Here is a 20212-nt window from a genome sequence, read left to right as displayed (position 1 = left end):
CAACCTTTTAAATAGATTAACTGTACATATTCCTTGTGTGTAAGATGTAAATCATGGTAATTTCTTTCATTTTAGCTGGTAAAAGTAGGGAAATTATTTTACAGAAATAAGTAAATACAATTCAAATATGTGTCCAGAAATTGAATTAATCCGCCATTTTGCTTTTAGTTGCCATGAAAACAAAACGGCCGCCATTTTGAACAAATAATTAAATGCTCATAACTTTCTCATTTTTAAGTCGATTTTGAAAATTCTTTCACTTTTCTAAATGATCAAAGCAATTCCAGCAGTTGAAATTAACATCAAAACATTGCCTTTTCCTCTTTAAGGTCGCTGACTTCAAATCACTTGCCCCACCTCGATGTGGGCTCGAGCCTCACTCGAGGCGTTGAATTCTGCATGTGAGGAAGCCATCAAGCTTGCTTATGGAAGATCGGTAGTTCTGCCCAAGTGCCCGCTCGTGATGAAGTTTTTCACAGAGGGGCACCAGGGGGACTTTCTCACCATCAAAGCTGGAACGTCGACAAATGACCAATGATTGTGTATGCGACGTTATACGCAACAAAATGAATAAATACTTTGTAGTTATACTGTAAAGCAGATAGAAATAATTTGAAAGTATTTGATAGAACTAGAATAAACCTTCACTCCTCCTGTGTTCGATATTTGGAGACGATGTTTCAATTTCGGAAGACACCATTGCATCTTTCGGGTTTCTGAAAACCCAGAATATAGAAGGAAATATAAAATAGTATAAGAAAGACAGTCAAAATAATACAATAGTGGAGTTCAGTATATAAATAAAAATATTATACTCAAAGCCTTTAAAACTTCTCACTACATAACAATTTATACCTTTTGCAAATACTAAATGTACAGTTTTGTATATAAAATATACCTATACTTAGAAAGATGATTTTGTGTTGATAACATATGAAACTAACTAAAATACAATTCTTGAAATCATATAAATTTATGCGTTGTGCAAACTCCACGTTTTGAAATACATTTCTATAGTCACAAGAATGCATATGCATGTAAATGTTTTTCATTTACTAAAAATGGCAGTAAATATAGGTACACGTGATGTACATAAATCATCTGTTAACCAAAGTAAAGTAGATCTCAGTTAGTTTCGAAAGCTTTCTTCGATTAAGTGCATGTTTATAAATAAGGGTGATATTGGTGTATAAAGCTTCCTGAAGGAATGTAACTTATTGGCTATTTGGCGCTACAAAATAAGACAAGTAATTGCGTACACAAGTGTAATAGACATATTGCAAAGTGATTGCACATTTTCAATTTTATCATCATAACTTTGGTTAGTTTATAGCGATTCATCAGTTTCTACGAAATATCAGGTAAATTGTAATTATTTAACAGTGTTACAAACATTACGTATGTCCAATAATCGTTTCAAATGATAAAAGTTATATTTGGCCATACAATTCATGCACGAGAGTGCTTGTTGACAAATCATTAGTTGATAAAATGCTACAATAGCATCTTTTTATTGCATATATGATAAATTACAACAATAGGGAAATATTCAGGTAGAGTATATTACAATATAGGAATGAGATTTATTTTTTGTTCATATCTCTAAATAAGAACCCTGTTTAGATGTGATTATGACGGAGTTAATGACTTTTGCTTTATTTATGGTTAAATAACGGGTCCCTATATAAATTTTATATAACATTTTGACCAATCAGTTATAATCAAAGAGATCCACTTACCGGTTCCTAACACATTAGACTAGTTTCATAGGGGTACCCACTAGGCAACTGGTGAAGTGGTAAAAAATGGTTGGGTGCCAAAAGACCGTCTGTTCCAGTTCGCGGCCCGACAGTCGACTTCAGACCAAAATGTTGACTTTCATATTTAAATTAGACCCTGTAATTAACCAAATTTAAAACTGTTACAAGTTTCGTAAAACGGGAGATTATTGATTATGCTTACCTTTCCATAGATTTTCTTTTCCAGGCGACAATTTTAGATGCTATAAAACTTATGACCACAACAAGTAGCAATGCTACGACAACCCCCATCACTATAATGATTGTCTGCTTAGAGTCCTCTGACTTCTGTTTTTCTGACAAAATTATAAAATAGCACACTGCAAATAGCACATTACGTAAAAAGAGTGTTACATTTACAAATGCGTGAAACTTGAATGCTCAAGTACTAAAATATAGTCTGGAGCGATGTTCATAAAAAGTATACATAACATCAAGTTGTAAAGTACCAGCACACTTGCCCTGATTCAGGTTATGCAAAATGAAAGTTGCAACTTTTCTCGCACCATTTCATTGACTTAAGCCGACCTCTCTATTACTCAGAAAATTGAATGCGCTCCATGTTCCCCAATAACTTAAAATAGCATTGAAAACTATAACTCAGATCCTATAACACAAAGAAATCTTCAACAACTTCTTTCTAAAATACATACGTAATTTAACTAGATAATTTTAACTCCGTATAAAGACATTTATTTTCTGCCAACTAATGAACTACTGTAGTCAAGCAGTTAAATATTTTCATATCTCATCACTCACAGTGTGAAAATATGAAATCTATATTTTCACACTGTGAGAGATTTTGCTCCGCCCCCTCATACATCGTGTATGAATTTAAATAATTTGCTTAAAACAGGATGAAAATTGTAGTCACACTTTGTTCTGTGTATTTCTCGATTAAAAATATTTTACTTATTGAGAATTTCATAACGTTATGCAGGAAAAATACAATGAAATGGAACTTTATGTTGTGTGCGTCTTTCTAACGTCACAACACGCCTGACGTCATGTCTGTTTACGCGCGTCTATTTCTCGAGCTGAGATTTAGAATTGTTGCAAAATGCACCTCTCAGCGTAACTGAGCATAAAATAAAAAGAAAATTTGTTTGTTTTTCGTGAGTATTGAATATATCTCACCTCGAAGTGAGAAAATCTTTACAATTTCACTTGCGCTACGCGCTCGTGAAAATATTTGAATTTTTCTCACATCTCAGTGAGATATATTCCTTATTCACAAAAAAAAAACAACAAATACCGTCTATATAGTTCTTCTCGAATATGACATTATTGTAGTAACCTCAATAAATCAGTAGAATTGAAACACTGCTAGCTGGAAAATAACTTTAGATAAGATATATCTTGAAATACATGATAGATGCATAATGCTCAAATGTTCACAAATACTCTTAAATGTCAATATAAACGAATAATCAATTATTTATTTCATTTAAAATATCTTGATGGCTGCAGTATTATAAACATGATATATTTTACCTGAACCTAGATGACACACATGATCGTCAGAGGGTTTATAACACCCCTTAGTGCATTTGCCGTCATCTTGTATGCACAAATTATCAATACATTGGCTATTGCATGACATATTACATAATGAACCGAAGAAACCTTTTACACACCCATGGATACAGTTTCCATATTGTGATTCACAATTGCTGACGCTTGCATACTGTGATAGTTTGCACGACAATGAACATGATGCGTTGCAAAATAGTCCGTATAAATTGTTTTTACAGGAATAGCAAACACCTGTTAATAATTCGCAAGAATCCAGACAATTTGAGGGACATGCCTTATAACAGTGTTCGCTGAAATATCCGGGTTTGCATTTGCTGCACTCGGTGTTCGAGGAACAAACCAAACAATTACCGCCCTCCATGCAACATTTATCTCCAGAATACTTCCCTTTGCAACCAAGATCACAGTTCCCTGTAGCTCTATTACACACACCATTCCAACATTGAGAAGAACATTCATCATTGCATGATGACCCATAATACCCCTTGGTACAGTTGTTACATTTGTTTCCATAATAGTTACCACGGCAAGCGAAACAATGCCCAGACGTTTTGTTGCATTTATCGTCAGCACAATTCTGAGGACAGGTAAGATTACATGATTTTCCATATTTACCGTCCTTGCAAGCTTCGCACTTTTTCCCACTGAAATTATCTTTGCATCCGTATGAACATTCACCGTTATCTCTTTCACAATTAACATCCTTGCAATTATTAGGGCAAGTCGCGTTGCAGGCATCCCCATAACTACCATTTACACATGCATTACACGTTTCGCCAATAATAGCAGCAAGTATGCATCCATCCAAACAATTACCTGAAGATTTGTCACAACGTTTATTTTTGCAGAACATAGGGCAGGTCTTCTCGCATGATGTTCCAAATTTACCAGGAATACAGTCAGTGCAGTTACGACCAGAGAAATTGGTTTTACATGTGCAATTTCCAGACTCAATCTGACATATCTTATTTTCACATCCGATTGAGCAATCCCTCTGACAAGTCATTCCGAATTTACCCGGTTCACATTGTGAGCAATTATTATAAGATGAACAAGAGATGCAATTCTCCCGGCATCCATGGGTACAGTTATTCAACAGAAGACGATCTCTCTTGTCAAACTCATATCCATTATATTTACCCTCTATGCACGAACTACACTTGTCCTTAGCTGAACAGCTGACGCAGGTAGATGGACATTTACTAATGCACGATGAATCTATATTGAAGTAACCTTCTTTACATGACACACACGCATTATGCTCACATTTACAGTGTAACGGACAATAACGATATCGACAATCATTGAAACCATTTGAATTGTAATATTCATCAATGCATTCTGTGCAGTAGGTGCTTGATGTACATGACTTACAGGTGATAGGGCATTTTGACGAACAGTTGTTACTTAAGCCATGATAATAGCCCGCCTTACATCTAGTACATACATATGCAAGGTCTGGGCATTCAGCACATTCAGGGTAATCACATTTCCGTGTACAACGACCTCCTCTATATCCGTCTTTGCAGCCACTGTAACAGTTGCCTTCAGGCCAGTAACCGAGTGGTCCACAGTGACGATCTTTACAGCATGCACAGCCAACTTGACAGTTAGAATCAAAAGTACCCGTGTCTGTGAAAACGTACATGTTTAACGTAAATGCAATGTTATATGTTGCTAGCATGAATTTGTAATACACAATGCATAAATAATAAAATAAAATCAAAATATCTGGAGCTAATTTTTAAACTAATATTGTTTACTGTTTATCATAAATTGGATGATTTTGAATTTTATATTTACCTTGTCCACATACAGTATTCGTTCTAAGGAGAACCCAAGCGCACATTACCCAGAGGAACATCTGTGAAAAAGAATAAAACTTGCTCTTCTGATAGTAGATTAATTATTCTCTTGAGGAGCAACTGTAAATTGTAAAGTCCTGATAATCGCAGATAAAATGCAGTTGCATTGGAATGACCTGTAAGTAGAGAATAAGTTGTAAGCATACCGCTAGCTTGCATATTTTACCTCGGAGTGTGATACTTGCAATTTGATCGTTATATGTAAATGTCATTGTTTGCTTTATTTTAACTGGTCTAGCAGTTTTTAAAGCCTCAAGAATATTTATCTTTAATTGTTTTACATTTCGTTCGGGTGCACAGCATTTCTATCTTGATTTTGACGGTGTCGTATTAACTCTAAACTTAGGAATATTTCCCACCATTTGCTTACACTGTAAATAACACTACAGCTGGTTAACAATATTTAAAACAATTTATTCCAATATCACCGACAGTTACGAATATTAGTATTATGAAAGATTATTATGAAGTATGTCTCGAGCATGCTTGCACAAATAACGATGAATGTATATCTCCTATATGCATGGCCATGTGTATTTACTTCCTTTATTTAGATGTATGTTTCTAGTATGTATGAACATATATAGCCTACTTGCCTTATTATATAAAGAGTAAATCTGTTGTTTGTTTTATCTGTGGGACTAATAGAACTTTACACTCATCAAGGGCACGAAGATACCAGTATTGGATACTAGTCTGCAAGACTGCAGTTGTAGATTTTGAACTTAAGCTACGCATTATAAATCCGCATATTGCTTGTTACTAAACTAATGGTATGTTAGGGTGAAAACCAAACAAAACTTAAAACCAAATCCCGCCAAAAAAGAAAGAAAAATAAAAAACAAAAAATAATGACTTCGCCTGAACCTGCAGAATCTAGTCTTGAAAAGAAACTTGAAAAGAAACTCGATAAAATTGATGAAAAACTGAATAATGTTTTGACAAAGGATGATAGATCATTTATCAAAGATGTAATAAAAGACACATTTAAAGAGATGAAAGAACAGCTATTAGGATCGGTCGTAAAACGTGTAGAAAATTTAGAAGATGAAATACACAACAAATGAGAGGCTGTCCAAAGAATTCAAAGTATTAAAAGCAGAGAATGAAAAATTGAAAGAAAGTGCAAATGACATAGAACAATATAGTCGCAGAAACAATCTCCGAGTCACTGGAATCAAAGGAGATATTGTAAAACACTCCTCGCTTCAAACAAAGGCTCGATTTCTGTAAATGTGCAGGATAATCTTGGGCTCGTCATTCGTGATGAAGACATAATTACATATAGGCTTGGACCATACAAAGCAAATAGTAATCGTCCAATCATTGTGAAATTTGTGAGAAGACAAACAAAATTAGACATAATGAAAAAAGCAAAACTTTTGAAGGGTACGGGAATATATCTCAACGATGACCTTACTCATATAAATCAACAGGCTTTGATGTCCCTACGATTAAAAGACCCAACGAGAATCGAAAAAGCATGGTCTTTCGAAGGCAGACTGTTTGCTACATTTAAATCAACAAACCCAACAAGACCAGGAAATACAACAACGCGCCAAATACGGTTTTCAGAGTACGACCGGTGGCTTACACTTCCGTGGCCAGAACGCGGAAACAACACATCAAAGTCTGAAACTCAGAGAAAAGACAATCTTTGCTCATAGATGCCACAAAGACACTTCTTCTTTACCGCTGGGTAGAATAAGAAAGCAAATATTCTACATTCATCAAATTATGTTATTAACGTAAAGTCAGTGTTGAAATAGGATTCCTTTAAGTGTTTTTATTAACTCCCTTTATGGTAGCTTCGTACATTTTTTAGTAAAATTCTTCAAAATATCGTTGTATTAAATCTTATGATTAAAATTTCTGAAAATAATATATACGATATATAAAAGATCAACATATTATCTTGAGCGATCAACATCTTATCTCGAGCGATCAACATCTTATCTCTAGCGATCAACATATTATCTTGAGCGATCAACATCTTATCTTGTGCGATCAACATCTTATCTCGAGCGCACGACATCTTATTTATATATATTAAGGCTCTTTGTGTGTGCATTTAGGTCATCAGTAAAACATACGGACAAGTTGTTAATTAGGGTCCCGCCTATTCCGCTGTTATTTAAACTTCCCACAAGTACATGTACAAGTTTAACACATCATTTGGGAGAGCAATGCATATAATTGGTCATCCTTCCTTCAAAATTAAATGAACATAGCCAATGATACATACTGCATGTTAGAAAAGCAACAAATTTCAGTTCGACTGATAAATTCGCGCAGAAAAGTTGCACGCATGAATTAAGGAAAAACAAGGAAATTCTTTAATATATGGGCGAAGCCTACATACTATTTTTTTAGTCAAGGACTTAAATTTATTTCTTTGCATCATCAGTGCCTTTTTTATCAGTTTGTGTATTTAAATTTCGAACCCTGCAAACATGTGAAACGGTTATAAGTATGATCGAAACAAAAACAAAAACGGTGGCAGCCGTATGTTTTTACTTATGATCTGAATTCACACAAAGGTCCTTAATATATATTGATAAGATGACCGAGAAAAGATGTTGATCGCTCGAGATGATATGTTGATCGCTCAAGATAATATGTTGATCGCTCAAGATAAGATGTCGTGCGCACGAAATAAGATGTTGATCGCTCGAGATGATAATATGTTGATCGCTCGAGATAATATGTTGATCGCTCGAGATAAGATGTTGATCGCTCAAGATAATATGTTGATCGCTCAAGATAATATGTTGATCGCTCAAGATGATATGTTGATCGTTCGAGATAAGATGTCGTGCGCACGAGATAAGATGTTGATCGCTCGAGATAAGATGCTGATCGCTAAAGATAAGATGTTGCTAGCTCAAGATAAGATGTCGTGCACACGAGATAAGATGTTGGTCGCTCAAGATAATATGTTGATCGCTCAAGATAATATGTTGATCGCTCGAGATAAGATGTTGATCGCTCAAGATAATATGTTGATCGCTCGAGATAATATGTTGATCACTCGAGATAAAATGTTGATCGCTCAAGATAAGATGCTGATCGCTCGAGATAAGATGTTGATCACTCAAGATAATGTGTTGATCGCTCGATATAAGATGTTGATCGCTCGAGATAATATGTTGATCGCTCGAGATAAGATGTTGATCGCTTAAGATAATATGTTGATCGCTCGAGATAATATGTTGATCACTGGAGATAAAATATTGATCTCTCAAGATAAGATGTCGTGCGCACGAAATAAGATGTTGATCGCTCGAGATAAGATGTTGATCGCTCAAGATAATATGTTGATCTCTCGATATAAGATGTTGATCGTTCAAGATAATATGTTGATCGCTCGAGATAGTATGATGATCGCTCAAGATAATATGTTGATCGCTCGAGATAAGATGCTGATCGCTCAAGATAATATGTTGATCGCTCGAGATAAGATGTTGATAGCTCAAGATAATATGTTGATCGCTCAAGATAATATGTTGATCGCTCGAGATAAGATGTTGATCGCTCGAGATAATATGTTGATCGCTCAAGATAATATGTTGATCGTTCGAGATAAGATGTTGATCGCTAAAGATAAGATGTCGTGCGCACGAGATAAGATGTTGATCGCTCAAGATAATTTAATCCTTAAAAAATAATTGCATGTCCTAAACATACAAACGTAATAAAAATAGTGGTAAAATATTCTCATTGTTGACCGGACGCGATGTTGAATAAAACATTTTATATATATTCGCAAAACTGCTACCAACTATACACGTGATATAAATATTTTAAATATCCTTCAAATATTCGGGTTTTTCGATAGAAGTAAAATAAAGGACAGACAGATTGTTTATTTGCAATATAGTCTGTAAAGACGTATTAATAACTGATTATGTTACTTTAAACAATTTGCAAGAAAGCAGGTAGCAATGTTCGCAATAACCAAAAGCTGTACACATTATGCAGGTATAAGTACTGATATTGACATTCATATCATTTGTTTCCTTTTGTTTATTTGTCAAAATGGTAATTGATGTTTGCTGTCCATCCAGCTGGCTTACGGAAGGTCGGTGGTTCTACCCAGGTGCCCACTCGTGATGAAATAATGCACGGAGGGGCACCTGGGGTCTTCCTCCACCATTAAAGCTGGAAAGTCGCCATATGACCTATCATGTGTCGGTGCGACGTTAAATCCAACAAAAAAAAGATGTTTGCTGTATATAGATATGTGTATATACATAATCAACGTTAATGTGGTAATATTTTGATATACAGTCTCTCGATTTTTTTTCTTCTTACTTTTGTTTCGAAAGAAGAAAAAAGAACATGGATTGACAACTTACAATTATATTTCTTTTTAAGCTTTGAATTGTAACTTTTTTCATTAGATGTATGTGTATTAGAAGTAGGTCTCTATGTTGTTGTTTTCTGTATGATGACTAGAATTACGTCAGTCGTGATGAATATTCTCAGACACATAATTAAGGTTGTATGGATTATGAAATTCTGACTGTTTATAAACATTCATGTATTTTAATTTTCTAAAACTTAACACACGAGTATCCAATAAAATATGTAATTTACGTACTGTTAAAATGGCGACCGGATAATTTACTATTTTCTTATCCTTATAAGAAAGTTTATTTTTATTTTGATAGTTTTTTTTTCTTGCGTTTAGTCTCGCACTTGAAATCTTGCTTTGAAAGAACTGCTTTGTTAGTATAGTTTTATCTTAAAAGTCATTTGAATGACTAATACTACAATATTTACATATAATGTAAATGGAATATCAGGTAAAGAGAAGATAAATGTTGTTGTTCAATGGTTAAAAACTCAAAACGTTGATATTTGTTTACTCCAAGAGGTACATATTAGAGAAACAGAAAAAAAATGGGAAAAAGAATGGGGTGGGACAATTATTTGCAGTGGGAATTCTAGTAACCAAGCAGGCGTGGCTATTTTGTTCAGGTGTGGTTTACATGTTCAGTTGGTAAACACGTATGAAATTGAAATAGGACGAATATTAGCAGCGAAGGTAAAGATTGAAAATAAGGATGTTGTAATTATAAATGTTTATGGACCAAATAAAGATGATGTTTTATTTTTTACAAAACTCGAAATATTTATACAAGAGAGAAATGACCAGGTGTTTATAACAGGAGGCGATTTTAATGTTGTTATGGACCCTTATATTGACAAACAAGATGGGAACACACAAACACATTTGAAATGTCGTAAAAAGGTAAAATATATAGCTGAAACATATCATCTCTCAGATACATTCAGGATCCAGAATCCTGAAACAAAAAGATTTACTTGGCGTTCGAAAGTACGTTCAAATATAGCGTGTAGGTTAGATTATTTTCTTGTTTCAAATGATTTGATGAATCTCGTTAAAAATCGGTTATAAGGTCAAGTTTTAAATCTGATCACTCAATTGCATACATTACTTTCAATTTTGATCCGGTAGAGAGAGGGCCAGGTGTTTTTAAAATGAATAATAATTTACTTTTGGATACAGACTATAAGGAAAAGATCACAAAAGCTATAACTGAAATACGTTTTTTAAATGTAGACACAAATCCTCAAATTCGATTGGAAGTTATTAAAAGCACTATTCGTAATGAAACAATTAAATTTGCAAGACATAAAAAGAAAAGTGAAAAAGAACAAATTGACAAACTTGAAAGGGATATTGAAGAAATTGAAATTAAGTTAGCAAACAACTTTGACGAAAATCTTACAAGAAATCTAAATATGAAAAAATCAATACAGAAATAGATCGATATTACGATGAAAATATCAAAGGTATAGTAATGAGAATAAAAAGTTACTGTAGTAAAGAAGAAAATGGCGAAAGGAATATAAAATTACTAAAACAACTAGAGAAAAGAAATGCTGAGAGCAAACTAATAAAGAATTTAAATGTAAATGGCTCGGTTACATCAAACAAAAACGAAAATTTATTGGAACAAAAGAAATACTACGAAAATCTCAATGAAAACGAAAAACAAAGTAATACAGAATATAATTTTTATGACGAAACAAAAATACCAAAGTTGAGCCAAGATGAACAAACAATTTGCGAAAGAATAATTACGGAAAAAGAATGCGCACAGGCAATTAAAGACATGAAAAATGGGAAAAGCCCAGGATCAGATGGTATAAATGTTGAGTTTTACAAAATATTTTGGAACGAAATAAAAATGATGTCATTAATTCTTTCAACTACTCTTTCGAAAATAACTATTTAAGCCAATTGCAAGCACAAAGTTTGATAACATTAATTCCAAAACCAAATAAAGATTTATCTCTAATGTCAAACTGGAGACCTATAAGCTTGTTAAATGTTGGCTACAAAATGTTAACTTAAGTAATTGCTAACAGAATAAAATTAGTGTTAAATAATTTAATTGATAACAGTCAAACGGAATTTATCAAAGGAAGATACATCGGTGAAAACATAAGACTGATATATGACGTAATAGAGTATGCAGAAAAAAATGATAAACCGGGCATTTTGTTTATTGCTGACATTGAAAAAAAAACTTTTGATAGCCTAAATCACGCATTTATTACTAAAACACTGGATCTTTTTAATTTTGGTCGAAACTTGAAAACTTGGGTACTTTATAAAAACCCGACAAGTTGTATACTATATAACGGTTTCTTGTCCGATTCCTTGAATATTAAACGAGGAGTCAGTCAAGGCAGTCCTTTGTCCCCTTACATATTTATTTTAGCTATTGAACTACTCTTTATAGCCATTAGTGAAAATAAGTATATTAAAGGATTCAAGATATTTGGTATAGAAGTTAAAAACAGCATGTTTGCAGACACTCTGCTATTAGACAGTTCTGAAAACAGTTTTAAAGAAACGATAAACATGTTTGAACAATTTTCGTTTATCTCAGGCCTTAAACTAAATGATAATAAATGTACAGTTCTTAGGATAGGCTCGCTCCGAAACCAACATGACCTAGTATACTGTAGAAAAAAAATATGAAAACATTACATGGACTTCAGAAAGTGAAAAATCCTTGGTGTAACTTTTCTTTCAAGGACTGATGAAATACTTAGACTAAATTATGATAATAGATTATCACAATTTCAATCGGACATTAATAGATGGAAAGCTAGACACCTTACAACTATAGGTAATATTTCAGTATTGAAATCACTAATTCTTCCAAAGTTAAGTTTTTTGTTTTCTGTTCTACCTAATCCTTCGGATGAAATTATAAAACGAATTACTCAAAGTTGTTATGAATTTATATGGAAGTCAAAAAGGGATAAAGTTAAAAGGGATATAATAATACAAGAATCTGAAAACGGGGGCCTGAATATGATTGACGTACCAATATCTTTAACTCCTTAAAATCAAGCTGGATTAAAAGAATAATAAGCGACTCAAATAATGGACTGTGGAAAGAAATAATAAAGAAACACATGCAACATTTAGGAGGAATATCTGTATTTAAATGCAATATAAATACAAAAGACATATTAAAACTAAAGCTTAAAAACAAATTCATAAATGATATATTAGTTGCATGGAGTAAAATAAATTTTATTGAAAATCCTCAAAACATATTAGAACAAATTGTTTGGCAAAATTCATATGTAAAGAATAATAACTCTCTACTTTTGTTCCCGCTAAGGAAAAGGAAAAGTAAAAACATAAATCGTATTAAAGATGTTTATGATACAAGCACAAATAATTTCAAAACTTTCAATCAGTTACAAATAGAATATAATACTCCTAATAACGAGTTCTTAAACTATCACATACTTATTTCATCAATTCCAAAAGAATGGAAACGAAAGGTAAAAAACATTAAACCCCCTATAATATCTGACAAAACAAATACGTATGAAATTCTAGAAAAAGCAGAGTCATACCTTTCAAACAAAAAATTAACGCAAATACAGAAAAAGAAAAGGCTAATAATTCAAAATGTAAAACCAAAGTCCCAATTAAAATGGGAGAAACACTTCCCAAACAGATCCTTTAACTGGCACGAAATATATAAGTATGCGTTTGTTATCTGTCAAGATAACATTCTACAAAATTTTCATTACAATTTTTTGCACAGAAATATTGCAACGAACAAGTTTCTTTTTAACTGCAGGTTAAATGAGTCCAGTCTCTGCGACTTTTGTAATATGGAAATAGAGAGTCAAGAACATATGTTTTGGAGTTGCCAAGAATCACAGATTTTTTGGAACGAATTGTTTCAATGGCTTATCGAAGTTGGTATAGATGTTACTCAAGATAAATTTATAACCTTTTTTCATTCAAGAAATAAAATAATATCATTCATTCTCTTGTTTTCCATATATTACATATATAATTGTAAAACGAAGAAAACAATACCAGACATATCTATCTTTAAACAAAAACTGTCCAACAGATTAAAAATCGAAAAGTATAAAGCTTTTCAAAACTCTTCTCTTGATAGTTTCAACAATGATTGGAGAAATTTCATACCAGAGTTGAATATGTAGTATGTACAAACGATGTTTACTACCAAGGCCGTTACCTTCTTTTTCTTTACATTATTCCTTTTCATACTCTTCTTGTTATTTTTCCCCTTTTTTCCTAGCTATAGTGCATTCAAAATTATAATATTGTATAAATATCTGTACATGATGTATTGATGTACTTACGAAATAAACGGGCCTTAAACGGGGTTCCAAAAAAAAAAAAAAAAATAAATAAATAAATCCGCATATTGCTCGTTACTAAACTAATGGTATGTTTGATGAGTATTCATTTTTACTTATAAAATGTCATGCATTTTGTTTGACCCAGAAAGATCCAAGCTTATCGACGCTAATTATCGCGTGATTAATTTATGTGCTGTTGTAAGTGACGTCACACTTCGTATGAAATGTACGCGTTCAAATTGAAATATTAACGCAAGTGCTTGCATAAAAACTACCTTTTTTACTGGATCCGCTCATGTATAAACGGGAGAAAAATCGTGTGCATAGAAGGCAATTCACGTGCTGTAAATACACGTAATCTCTTCTTGTAGCATAAAAGATGCAATCTAATCCATAGTATGTTTTGCTGTATCAGTAACCGAACCCAAACGCACTACCCCCAAAATTGTACGTTCTCGCCTCACCCATTGTTTACATCCCTTTTAGCAGTCGGAGTCGATTCATTTTTGTTGATAACCGTGAATGTATAACAATAGCATGTAACTTGTGGAATTGCTTGTTTTTTATTAATCTATTTAATGTTTCTTGTACGCATCAGTCGAAATGCTTTTATCTATGCTATTTTCGCGAAGAATTTGGATAAAACATCTCAAAGCTTTTCACTACGTTCGTACTCATCCGTACTCTACATAAGTTCGTACTCAAAATAATTCGATTGAAAAGTTATGAATTTTGAAATAGTGTCAATTCCTGTTCACCAAATTTTTAAATATTATGCAAAAATATGGGTAATTTTATGTTTGTAATAATGAAAGAAAAATAATCGGTTAAAAACCTTCATTTCATGCTTTTAGAAGTGTTGTTGATTTCTGGGCCCTGGTTATGGATATTTAAAACATGTTTACCGTTTCCAAGAAGAAAAGAATGGTTATTAAAAATGAACTGGAATCGTAAAGTCATCACATATGAAAACAATATATTTAGTTGTCGTATAATGTTTTTTATGCAAGTCTTCGGCCTCGGTTACAAACAATCCCGCCGGCTTTTGCAGACGTTATTACACACAAAAAAACATGTATTATCCCTATATTCCATTTCTACTAAACAGATATAAAAAATGAGGCATTGTAACTGAAATTTATGACTATGGAGGACTAAGACTAGTGTTTCTATAAAATTATTTATGACATTCCTAAAAATGACATGGATTAGGAGATTAGTGACATATAATACCAAGTACTTTCATTTTATAAAGGAGATATTCCCTTTTCTTTTAAACTTTAGTAAGTTTGGTGATGACTATTTGAAAATTAAAATCCAATCAGTTAAAAAGCAATTTTGGAAAGATGATTTTCAAGGACTAATATTTCTCACTAAGCAACATCCAAAGACATGGAATGAATTTTGTTCTTTGGCTGTTTGGCATAACTCTATGTTTAAAATAGGCGGCACATATTTTTTGCTTCTTATGATTTGTAAATAAAGGAGTAATTCCAGTGATTGACTTTTTGAACAGTGATGGCAGTTTGCCTTCTTTTAACGACTTCTCAAACAAATAAAATATAAACACAAACCTTTTACAGTACCAAAATATTATTGAGTCAATTAAAGGGTTTCTAGCTAACATGGGTTTCCCGCATTTAGGAAGAAAAGAAGAACCTTAACAACCTTTGTCAATGAAAGTAATTAATAACCAAAAAGAAAGGTCTCTAAATTGCTTTTTGTACTTTTAGCATGTGTAAATGTTGAGTTCTGCTCAACCCGGGGCTAGAGGGCGTGGACGGTAGCATGCATTTCCAATACCGTCCATGAACAGGCTCAATCAAACCGAGCCTGCAACATTTTCGTTTTTGTCGTGTTGAGCGACCTGTGAAGTTTCTACTTTTTCTATTTTACTACATCTTAAGGTCAAATACTTTCCCAATTCAAAAAGAAAATGGGATGGGGATCTTCATTTAAATGCCAATTTTAATTGGAAATACACATACAAACTTCCTTTCAAAATTACCAAAGATTCGATTCAAAATTACTGTGGTTTCAGTATCAAATCAGTTATAGGATTCTTGCAACAAATCATTTACTCCACAAAATGAAAGTAAAAAATGACAACCGGTGTTCCTTCTGCGGAAATGAAACTGAAACCATAAAGCATCTTTTTGGGGGATTGTCAGTTAAAAAACACTTATTGTAAAGATGTCAAAAAGTGGATAAACCTAAAATGTCCGAATGTAAATACAAATTGGTCAATAACAGACATAATTCTAGGTAATGAAAAATTAGATAAAGCCAACAATATACCTTATTCTCTTAGCCAAATACAATATACACCGTTGTAAATTTAAGAACTCTGGTCCAAGCTTACAACTATTTAAAAAGGAATTTAATGTACTTTTACAGACTGAGTTATGCAACGCAAAAAAAAACAAGGTATCTAAGTGTGATCGAAATGGAGCGAATATATGGCATTGATGACAAATCAGAACTAATTTTTTACTGGTTGTTTTCACAGAGGCCTGATCCGCCTGATACTGCACCCTTCCCTTTTCCTCTTTTTCGCTCTATTATATATTAGTGTGTATATTACATTGAAGTCTTATAATTAACTTCACTCCAGATTGCATGATGTTCCATATTGACATTGAGTCTTTTGTTTAATTATTTTTTCCCTTTCCCCCTTTTTATTTATAATACAAAGTAGGGTATATCATAAATGTATGAAGGATAATCAGAATTTGAAAATAAGTAGGAATATGTAAGAGTTTTCTCCCTTTATTGAAAAAACATAAAACTATATACCCTGTACTCTTTGTCTTGCATTCGAATTTCGTTGTTGTTGCCTTTCGGTTTTCAAAAAACTTGTTTTATTTTAACAAAAAGGTCTTGCTCAAATTTAACACTTTGTATAGAATATATATGATATTTATACTGTAGAGATAGACCCTAAAATTTTCAGTGATAGTATTACATTCAATAAAGTCTAGAAATTGATTTCCAAGTCCTTGAAATAACCAAAAATGATTTCACAAATGTGAAGTTTATGATAGTTTTGTTAATATCAATAACAGAAGTTTTAATTTTTAATTTAAAGTTGTGATCCACAAAGAATGACAACTCTTGCCTTGGGCTAGTACTTATAAGTAGAGATCTATTAGTTTACTTCCCTTGCAATTACACAATTGAGTGGAAAATGAAAACTGTATTAGACACAATATCATACTTTTTTTGCACAACAAAATCATTTAGGATTTATTCATTTGTGTTTTATTTACCCCTCAAGACATGGTTCCTCTGATTCTGTCAACTTACATATGGTACAAAATTAACTTTTAACAAGCCAATAATAAAATGAAGTACCAGTAGGTAAATAATAGTGCAGATAATACAGTTTTGCTTGTATCAAAATGTCACAATAGAACCATTTTTGTAATACAGAACACCTGGTAGGATTAGTAAAGGTGCAGTTATATTGATCTCTATTTCCTATGCCTATATACTGTTCATAATTTGAAAACTAAACAACAGCTACAAGTCCATGGCATTAGGCATTAACAAATTAGTGATATTAGCACTTCATTATCTTCTATATGTTACTTGTTGACAACAGACGAGTAGATTCACTACTGTTGATGTGTTATCCTTAACAGACTAATATAGTATATGTAATACATAATATTAACAAAAGGTAAAGATGTCATTTGTCCCAAGTAATTTTAAAATCCCTTAATGAGTGGCAGAGTTATCGACTGGAAAAGAAACGAACCATGTTAACTTTTAACTTCTAAGTGTGACCTTAACCTTGGAGTTAAGATTCTGGGTCTAGCGCAAGACACGTCGTCTCATTAAGGGAAACACTTGTGCCAAGTAATTTCAAAACCCCTTGATGAATGGCAGAGGTATGGACAGGACACGAAACAGACCCTGTTAACATTTAACCTCTAAGTGTGACATTGACCTTAAAGGTAGGGGTCTTGGTCTTGCTTATGGATGACAGAGTTACGGACCAGACACGAAGTGTGACGGAAGGACGGCTGAAGGACGTAGCCTATTTTATGTCCCCCTTTTTTCTACGAAAAAGGTGGGGGAAATGAGAATATAACTAACGTACATAAGGGTACGTTATGTCAGATAAATAATATCATATGAATTCAAAATGCAGACATGCAAATTCAACAGAGTATACATCTTTTTATGAAATGTCAGTGCAAAAGTAATGCAATGAACATGTTCAAAAATGAATGCTATCAGATGTAAAGTTTTAACATTGTAAACAAGTGACAATTATATATTACCATTTGTTTGTGTACGTACCATTTTCGAAATCTACTTCATTGTTTTGATTGTAATAAATATCCTTTTATCACTTCTTTTTCGTTGAATATATTTAAGCCGACAAAAAGTTGTATTTGTATAAAAGGCTATGACTGCAAATCAGGAAGTGAAATATAGATACTTTACAAATTAAACTTCCTAACTACGAGGTCATATTCTCTCTCTGTAGATGAGAATAAGGTATCATATGTTGAATTGGATTTATATTACCCTGTTCATCAAGCAACAGTTTAATCTAGCGAATAGGTTTATAATTCAGTAGTATTGTTACAGTAGCACATTAAAATTTGTAATCATAGTTAAAACGCAGTGAATTCAAATAGATTTACTTAAATAGTACATGATACGTTCCGAATAGGAGAAAATTTATCCATAGAGGCCTAAAAAACTTGAAATGGACAAGTCTTTGGCAAGCCAATTTCAGCGTTCAAAGTTCTCCATATAGGCATGAACCTTCTATTCGATTTTCCTGTTTCTATGACATTAATTAAAGCGCCTAATAAACGTGTTTCCCTTTAAAAGCTGCATAATAGTTTGGCTAATTGCGCTTTACTAAATAGTTTCGGGCAATACACTGTGATGTCTGGATCACAATCATCGAATCAAAAGTTTTTGAATTGTTAAACATCAATTCAATTTGATGAAAGCAGTAAAAGTTTCATTCGTCTAAAGGTCTCATTTATTCATCACCATTTGAGCACAGACATTTTCAAAACGTGATATACATGTACAACGGGTAATAGAAACTATGAAAAGATCTGTTGGAAGCATACAACGCAACAAGACAACATAATAACAGGTTCGGTTTGATTGTGTCTGTTTATGAAAAATTATAAAATGTTTTCAATGATTCGAAAGGACAAGACATCACTGAGCCTAATTACTGATGACATTCAAAGACTGCTTAACAGTTGTGATAGTTAATAAAATCTTGGTGAAAAATCATGTGCAAGCATAGAAAGTAACGCAACACAACGTGATAGCAGATTCAGATTGATTGAGCATGTTCAAGAGAGGTAATGCAATCTGCAACAACCCTCGCGCCCGTGGATAGATACGCCTGAACCTTACTGACATTAATAACATGGATTAAATCAATGTTCGCAGATGCAATTTGTTGCAGATAAACATTGACGTTTTTAATGTCCGGTGTTGCTTCACCCAGCAGAGACTTAACTGGTTACACGCGTCTTATTAACAAGTAAATGCAAGTGACACACATTGTATATAGAATGGTGAATGGAAAAACTCGAGATGGCATTATAAGTGATCCTGACAGAGGAACTGACATAATGGAAGCCATAGGATGAAGTAGGAGCTGAAACAGTGGTTGGATGCATGGAAATGGGCCTTACACAAGTATGTGTCACTGGTGACCGGGAATTGAAATATTTGAAAATCATAAATTACATTGAGTTTTAACTTGGTTGTTTATTTATACACTGACATCATGATGATTAGTAGGGGAATGGATAAAAGTTTATAACAGCTTTAAAAAAAACGAACGACATTTTACTATACATATTAAGTGGTCTGGCACATTTTGTTAAAATTATGTTTGATTGATGAAAATGAAAATAAATGCAAATAAAAGATGTAAAAAATACAAAAGCAAAATATATTATGCCTTTCCTATGTCATGGTTTTGCATTTTTATGAAATATTTAAATAAAGGCTTGTTGTTCAATGGAAAAACGCCTATAAGTTCATTGAAAGGAGGTCCGAGTTTTCGTCTGTGCAGGAAAAATACAATCACAACAGAAACCTCAAACATCCGTTTTTACAGTTTACTTTTAAATACTTTCAGTATAATGTTAAACACTGGTACATCTTCAGCCGTTCGTTATGTTTTCAAATGTTTCTTTTTCTCATAGTTTATAGCAGAAGCGTTATGGGCATTGCTATTTCAGTGTCATGGTATTTTCTATTTTTGTTTTCAGGAAGGTTTCTGGCTGGTAGGTTTTATTTTGACTATTTCCCACGTTATGGTTAATACTT

General features: G+C 32.9%; 1 protein-coding gene across 1 annotated transcript; it reads right to left on the bottom strand.

Annotated features, from left to right (window-relative positions):
• Positions 1-631: 631 nt before the first annotated feature.
• Positions 632-18291, bottom strand: LOC123526890 (multiple epidermal growth factor-like domains protein 10). The gene is made up of 5 exons (XM_053522723.1): positions 18194-18291; positions 5139-5199; positions 3294-4967; positions 1963-2095; positions 632-716 (listed from the first exon to the last, which is right to left on the bottom strand). Exons 1-5 carry the CDS (start codon positions 18194-18196, stop codon positions 632-634), a joined length of 1956 nt encoding a protein of 651 aa, XP_053378698.1. The 5' UTR covers positions 18197-18291.
• Between the last annotated feature and the right edge of the window lie 1921 nt (positions 18292-20212).

Source organism: Mercenaria mercenaria, chromosome 14 (genome assembly GCF_021730395.1).
Source record: "Mercenaria mercenaria strain notata chromosome 14, MADL_Memer_1, whole genome shotgun sequence".
Classification (NCBI taxonomy): domain Eukaryota; kingdom Metazoa; phylum Mollusca; class Bivalvia; order Venerida; family Veneridae; genus Mercenaria; species Mercenaria mercenaria.
This window is presented reverse-complemented; position numbering and strand designations above follow the sequence as displayed.

Bases quoted from the DNA above. Each gene is read 5' to 3' on its own strand.
- LOC123526890 (XM_053522723.1), bottom strand. The intron at 2,096-3,293 runs GTAAAATATATC...TAATTTTGTCAG, and splicing joins TGTGTGTCATCTAGGTTCAG to AAAAACAGAAGTCAGAGGAC. The intron at 717-1,962 runs GTAAGCATAATC...CTGGGTTTTCAG, and splicing joins AAAAGAAAATCTATGGAAAG to AAACCCGAAAGATGCAATGG.